This window comes from Aplysia californica, unplaced genomic scaffold, assembly GCF_000002075.1.
Source record: "Aplysia californica isolate F4 #8 unplaced genomic scaffold, AplCal3.0 scaffold00062, whole genome shotgun sequence".
Lineage (NCBI taxonomy): Eukaryota > Metazoa > Mollusca > Gastropoda > Aplysiida > Aplysiidae > Aplysia > Aplysia californica.
Window position 1 is genome coordinate 1369493 of NW_004797332.1, and position 7725 is coordinate 1377217.

Consider the following 7725-nt stretch of genomic DNA (forward strand, 5'->3'; position numbering starts at 1 on the left):
TACTTCTTTAATGTCCCTTAGTCAGAAAATAATCAAACCTTGACTGAGTCTCAATACTTCCATTCTAAAAATATACAAAAGCTCGTACTCAAATGGAATGTTGTCACTCAAATCATGGAAAAGAAAGTCATGATGAACATGAACTTATTTCATGTTTAAATATTTTATTGGGACATTCACGTGAGTATTAGGACTGTATATCTATCTATGCCATTTGTTCCATTCCAGGAACTGAACGAGTCTTGTGAGAAGAACCTGCGGGATCACCAGACATACCGCGACACATACATGGACACGTCTGATTGGCTGGGCTCGGCCATGGACAAGCTTGGTCTGTGCAGCGATGTGAGGGGAGACAGGCATGCTATTGAGGCACAGCTGCACAAGGTTGAGGTGAGAAGGGATGATAATAATAATAAAAGTAATTATAATAATGATAATAATAATAATAATAATAGAAATAATCTTAATAATAATAATAAATGATATAACGATCATAAGGATCACTTCTATAGCGCTCATTCCATGATGACTCCAGGTGCTTGACAATGAAATAGAATTTTAACAACTTACACGATGTAGACTGCTCCATTCAATGTAGAACAATCCTTTCAAATACATGTACACATGTAATATACCAACAAATATGTTCTTTCAGAAGAAGAAGAACCCAAATAGACAATCATTGTGGCTACTGATCACACTTGTTGGAAAAAGAATCAAACTAGCTGGTACAATAAGATTTCAAAAATGTATCTTTATAGCAGGTTTTAATGAGGTCATGTAGGCTTCTCTCTCTTAAATACAGTGGGAAGGATGCCTAGGGAAGAATAATTTCTCTACCTCTAAGGTCACTCCCCTCAACTAACCTACTTTTCAGTAAAAGAGGTATATATCTCAAACTGTTCTCTGTGTAGGAAATCGCTGTAACGAGTGAAGTTGGGCGCAAGAAGCTGCAGGAAGCCCAGCAGAAGGGCGACACGGTCATCCCAGAGACGTCCAGTCAGGGTCAGGAGCTCATCAACGAGGAGTTGGAGATGCTGACCAATGACTTTGAGGGCTTCGAGTCGGACCTCAGTGACCTGAAGAATACACTCAGTAAGTGTCCTGTGAGAGAGAAATGCCTTGATTGGCTTAGATAGAGGGAGTGAGGAAGAAAGAGTACCTGGGAATGGAGACTGCAGAAGCTTGTCAAAAGAATGAAAATGGGAAAAGGGGGACAGAGAATGTAAAAAAAAAAGAGTATAATGAAAAAGAAATTTTTCAGGGACGAGGCTTCTGTAAAGATAAAAATAAATTTGTTTCATATAACATGGTTTATGATCATTTATTTAAGGATCAAAATGGACACCATGTTGCTGGAAATGTTAGTCAGGTCTTGGTGGGAACATTTATCCATTAAACCATTTTCAAGATTTCGATGATTGTGAGATTTTGAAAAATATCGCCTATACTTTAGCCTGTGGTCGTGCTTTCGCATCCTGTCTATGTTTTTTAATACAAATTGGTGATTATTTTTCTTTCAGCCACTTTGCGTGATCAGTGGACTCGGTATGAAGAGTTTTACGAACAGCTCAGCCACTGGATCAAGGACACAGAAAATGCCATGAAGGCCGACTCTGATCTGCGCGCCTCTTTGGAGCAGAAGCTGGAGCAGATTAACAGGCACAAAGTAAGAGAAATTATATATGATATTGAGACTTCTGTATTTATCTCTTCTGATGATGAGTTATTTGTATGTTGTAAAATCCTGTCATTAACACAAATAAGAAATAAATAAAAGTTTTGGGGAAAAATGTTCTGGAATATTGTTTCATGTAGGTTGTGATTTTGTGAATTATTTTTTTTCGCATATTTGATGTTTTGATTTCTAGTTGTTTGCAAAATGAGACTTCTAGTTTTAATACTCTTTCTCTTGTTTGCTGTAACTATAGTCTTTTGCCAGATGAATTTATATTGTTTGTTCAAGGATGTCGCCAATAAGATATACAATTTTGTCTGTGTTCTGTGATTAATTTATACTTTGATCTTTATTTGTTCTCCTGTTTCATGATAACTTGTTTTGACTTCTAATTAAACAAATCAGACGAATTTATCTCCGTATATTTTTTCCTTTGATAAAAAAAAGAGGGGGTGTGGAATGGTGATTATGATTTGACCTTTCATGTTTCTCTACTTCTATCATCAGGCTGCCCATGAGGAAACAGTTCAACAGCAGGAATCATTTGATCATCTCGCTGAGCAGGCCCAGATCTTGATGCAGTCCTCCACAGATGGAAGAGTGTCTACTCAATTGACACAACTCAGCTCTCGTTACTCCGCGCTCATCACCCTTTCCAAGGTTGGTTTGTTGTAAAATAATCTTTAGTTAGTTTCAGAGGTCTTTTGTCTGATGCAACTATTTCTCTTTACCTGGCATGTAGATCTTCTTTATCGATTTGTTTTCCGCTCTGTTTTAGAAGGACTGGAGTTGAGAAAAAGGAGCTATGTGTTGATGTATTGAATCATTTATGAGGTTTGATGATGTCTCTGTTTTTGAGAGTTTCTGAGGTCATCCTTTTAAGAGGTATGGAGATTGCATTTTTGTTGCTTGTTTTTTACATTAGAATCTGTAAAAAATGTTAACATAAACCTCCCGGGTCTTGCAACCGTATTAAAAATTTCAAGGAGTAACATCATTCCAATTCACCAACATTCTCATTCTTTCTCATTGTTGTCCTCAGGATCTGCTGAAGCGCTATGAGCAAACTGTGCAGGATCACCAGCACTACAGTGATGCATTCAGCCGGTCGCGTGCCTGGCTTCAAGAAACCAACGACCGTCTGTCTGTTTGTGCCGATACCTCTGGTGACCGCTACACCATACAGACACAGCTGGAGAAGCTGCAGGTAAGATGTCTTCTTACTGTAACCAAAATTCAGGGAAATTACTGGTCAGTTGTTTTTTTTTGTAAGGGAAAAAAGGAACCAAAAGAGAGGGGGGGAAAAAGAGAAAATTTTCATTTTCTTTTTTCTTCTTTCAGATAAAGGCTTGCAATGGCATGAGCTTTCATGTATCCGAACAGACTACTTTCTCTAAAGAGCAAAGACACAATGAATTTCTAAAGTTAAAGAGCACCATTTCAAGATAATTTGACTCTCCACTTCAAATTTGCTCAGCTTGTTTTGGGGGAGTTATGATTATTGTAATGATATGAACTACACTCATGTAACGCATTTCCTCCAGAAAAGTGCTCATTGTGCTTTACAGTAATACAGAGAATGTAGATCATGATAGAGAGGCACAAGGGAAGAAAGTTTGTCAAATGTTTATGAAAAACCAAACAATAATGATGAAACATTTCTGTGTTCCAGAGGTTTGTCAGGGTAAGCGGATGTGGCTATTTGAATGATGTGGTAGAGCTAACAGTCTCTCAGCACTCAAGTTTGAAACAAAATTCTTTCCACTTTCTTGTTAAAAAATCTACATCTAGCAGTTTTCATTATTTTATAAATTTATTCATTTATTTATTTATTTGTTTATTTATCTTTCTATTTATTTATGTATTTATTTATTCATCCTTTATTCATTTTTATGGGCATGTTTTTAAAAAATTCTTTCCTGTTTTCTTGGAATTGGTTTCTAGATCTATGGTACTGTGTGAAGGAAAATCTTCAAATATTGGAAGAACAATGTCTTTCTTACACTTAATGTTTTTTCACGTTTGCAAGTGATCCGCACCATAATTTGTCTCCTGAAGTTTCCTTCCTGTGTTGCCATCCAGGTTGGACCTTTGTATTTATGTGGCCTGTGTTTTTGTCAAGAAACAATCTACCTTTCTATTTTCATCGGTTCATTAACACTGAAAATATGAATCATGCAGAGAAGCACACTAAACAAATTTTTATGAACTGTTTGAATGTCACATACAAATACCCACTCAAAATGTCAGCACTTAGCTTTGGATTTTTTTCAATTCTCCAGAATCTTTTTATTTATTGAGTTTCAGTGGGTATTCACATTTTTTTGGAGAGAACCATTCTGAAAGCATAAAAGCAATGATTAAAGATTGTCTTATCTCCTGGCTCATGGAAACAATCATTAGAGTTTACTCCTTCATCAAGCTTTGCTTTGGCATTAAAAAAAAATTAATGGAACAATTTGCATTTACCTTTGACACCTGTGACTTTGAAGTCAACGAATATTAACCCCAAATTTAATTGTTAAGAAAAGCAGCCTCTGTTGCAGAAATCTACTACAGGTTCTCCAATTCAAATGAAATCTGTAGTACCACTGGATTGTCTTCATTTTAACCGTGTTTTCAATTAAGAGAGATTGCTTTGATAGCAAATATAAAAATCAGGGATTTTCTTTTTTGGTCTTTCATTTTTTTGGATTAATAGTCTTCAGTTTAAACGTAGTCCACTGTTTGTTTGTTTGGCATTGCAAGGTGTTTCATTCTTCTGTTGTGGTTTTGCTCTGTCAGGAGTTTGTGGTGGTGAAGGAGGAGGGCCAGATCTACTTGCACACGGCCATAACCTGGGGGGAGAAGGCCATGGCGAACACCTCAGTGGAAGGTCGTGAGGTTATCCGGACAGAGCTACAACAGCTACAGGTGGACTGGGATCTGATGATTTCTCAGGTACTGGTGGAAACTTGTTACAGTGGTTTGAGCCCTAATTTGAGTTTAAACTTTATGTTGTGTCATATTTAATCAATGTTTTTTTGTAAGAGAAGTTCTATAATGGCTGGTCTAATCATGATTAACAATATGGTTAATACTATTGAGTTCTTTCTTTGCGGAGTGGTTAGAGGGTTCACTGGTTGGTCCTATTTCTTTTCTTTCAGTACTTTCATCTGTTGTTTCTGTCTGTCTTTCTCCTTTTTTCACTGCAGTAAAAGGCAGTCGTTGAGTGGATGTCCTTCTCTTTACCTAAACAATGAAGCGGTCAATCACTCATGCCATTCCAAATTTTCTCTATATATCAATTCTAAAATACAATGATTGAAAAAAAGTTTATGACTATTTTAATGTTTTGAGTCGAGTTAAATAGAAGTCAGTGTTTATTAGGACACAGTTTTCTTTACCACTGGTCCATTCAAAAAGAATTGATATAGACAAGATTGGAGACAACTTTTCCTTTATTTTGTTTCTTTAAAAAATTTACCTTTTCTTCATTTTCAATCCCTTATCGATAAATATGATTGTTTTGTCACAGGTCACAGACACCAAAGTGATGCTGGAGTCCTGTCTACTGCAGTGGAGCGACTACAGCGCCTCCCATGAGCAGGTGCTCAAGTGGCTGAAGGACATGGAGAAACGCCTGAGGGACACGCAGCCCAAGGCTGATCTCAGTGAGAAGAAGGCTGAGTTACAGAGGGTTAAGGTATGTTTTGTTTATCTGTAAAGAAGCCATTCCATGAAAAAGGAAACTGCAGTGGCACATGTAAAGTGGAAATAATGACATGCTAAAAAATGTTTGTGCTGATTAAGCTATTTTTTCTTTGGGGCTTTTTTTTGGTCAGAGGTGACTTTCCTCAAACAGAAATACTTTAAAGAATGTTTCTATCACCATTTAAAAGTTTTTCAGAAATTCATCAACCCTGTGTTACATGTATCACTTCAGTTTCCTGTTTTATGGAATGAACCAAAAGAGATCAAGAGTTCCATTTTGACTAAAAGCACTTACTATTTGTTATCAAAGGAAATGGAGTTGAAATAATTGTCCTGCTGTTTTGTCAGTGGAGTCCGTCAGCAAATTTCAAGGAAGGAATACTGTACTCCACTCATTTCCCATTTTGTCAAAAACAAAGGAAATCCCCTCACTTGTTTTCACACGTCTGTTTCCCAAAAGACACATCTCTTGTCAAGTTTTCTAACCAATCATGTTGTTATTTTCCCTTTGTTCTCACCCACAGGGTTTGTACCAGGACATTGTGTCCTATGAACAGATGGTTGAGTCGGTCACCTCCAAGGCCACTGACCTGGCAGAGAAGAGCCCGGCCAGTCGAGCCACAATTGACACATCCCAGATTTCAGCACGCTACACCAGTGTCAAAGAGCAAGCCAAAGTAAGATATGATAAGATAAGATAACAATTAATTGACCTCCACAAAGATAATTTTTCTGTGGCATGGTAGATACATACATGCACTAACATATGTCATCCATCTCTCTCTCTCTCTCTCTCTCTCTCTGTGTCTGTGTGTCTCTCTGTGTCTCTCTCTCTCTCTCTCTATCTCTTGCTCTCTCTCTCTCTCTCTCTCTCTCTCTATCTCTTGCTCTCTCTCTCTCTCTCTCTCTCTCTCTCTCTCTCTCTCTCTCTCTCTCTCTCTCTCTCTCTCTCGCACACACACACACCCCCCCACTCACACACACACACACACACCCAAATTACTTCAAATTAAATGAAGTTTTTTTACATCTTGCTCATGCCATTCCTGTATCAATGGGTGGTTGGCAAGTGTTCTGGTGTGGTTTGCTCCTTTCCTATCAAACATCTATGATCCTTATCTCTCCTCCTTTTCTGAGCATGTTACTCTCTAGTAACACCTCTAATCATTGGCTTTCATATGACCCATTTGTGTTGCAAGTGATGTAATACTCTAACTAAAACCATTCCCCCCTATCTCTGTAGGATCTCCTGGCCCGCAGCGAGCAGAACGTGGCCCACCACCAGGACTTCCACGACAGCTGTAACAGCTTCTCTTCCTGGCTGCGCACGGACATTGAGAAACTGACCACCTGCTCCGACACGTACGGGGAGAAGTCTGCTATTGAAGTCAAGATTGAGAGGGCAAAGGTGAACTTTGAACTATTACTGTACTAGTAACTAACTTCTCCTTTTATCAGAAAATGACCTCGAGTATAATATGGGGGGTGTTCTTTGAGTCCAAAGCTAGCCCATTTTTAAAGGCCACGCGTATAATACGGGGTGAATTTCTGACATGTTGGAGAAGGCTCAACACATCTGATTTCAAGTACTATTTAGGCAAATGATCAGAAAATTTAGTGCAAAAAAGGAAAGTACATCCTAAGAAAATTACTCAGTTAATAATATTTAGTCCAACGTTTATTTCACATCACTGAACAATAATCAAAAGGAATTTGTCATATGAGAAGGGGTTATGTCACACGTATAATAAGGGCAGTATACTTTTGGACCTCTGGAAAAAATAGCTCGTATTATAGGCGAGTATTTATGATTACTTAATTTTATGTAAAGAGGTGTTATAATTTACATTGGAGAAGGCTAAGTGTGTAAAAAACAGATACCTATAGTGTGAGCAACTCTTTACAGCATGCCAATTTCCAAACAGAAAATTCACTTTACTTTGTGACTTCCTCCACAGTCGCTGGTCGCCAACTTGACAGAAGGTACACAGAGGCTCTCACATGCCACGAAAGCAGGGGAAGCTACTCTACCTAGTACATCTGCTTCTGGCCAGACAAAGATTCGACAAGAGTTGCAGGCCATGAACAAGGACTTTGAGGATTTCAGAGTTCAACTTGTTCAGGTAAATGATTTTTTTTCGTACAGGTAATACTCAGATAAACTTTGAATTAAAAAACGTCCAAGTTGATTTTACGTATGTAAACACAAGTTTAAAAACTTTTAAAATCATCCGTAAGTTGTTATTTTCAGATTTCTTCATATCTTCGCTCCCTATGATTTCATACACATTCTCTCTCTCTCTCTCTCTCTCACTCTCTCTCTTTCTCTCTCTCTCTCTCTCTCTCTCTCT

General features: G+C 37.9%; 2 protein-coding genes across 2 annotated transcripts in view; both read left to right on the plus strand.

The window, feature by feature from the left end:
• LOC118477316 (nesprin-1-like) overlaps nt 1–235 on the plus strand; it is a 24549-nt gene extending 24314 nt beyond the window's left edge. The window contains exon 21 of the mRNA XM_035968498.1: nt 229–235. Within this exon, the coding sequence (XP_035824391.1) occupies nt 229–235 (7 nt within the window). The remainder of the gene's footprint in view (nt 1–228) is intronic.
• The window catches only part of LOC101864208 (nesprin-1), a gene marked incomplete in the record, with an annotated part of 244542 nt that continues 237049 nt past the window's right edge, over nt 233–7725 (plus strand). Inside the window, 10 exon segments of the mRNA XM_005093370.3 lie at nt 233–393; nt 918–1098; nt 1527–1672; nt 2189–2341; nt 2724–2888; nt 4466–4621; nt 5199–5366; nt 5899–6051; nt 6618–6782; nt 7333–7497. Of these exon segments, the coding sequence (XP_005093427.3) occupies nt 289–393; nt 918–1098; nt 1527–1672; nt 2189–2341; nt 2724–2888; nt 4466–4621; nt 5199–5366; nt 5899–6051; nt 6618–6782; nt 7333–7497 (1557 nt within the window).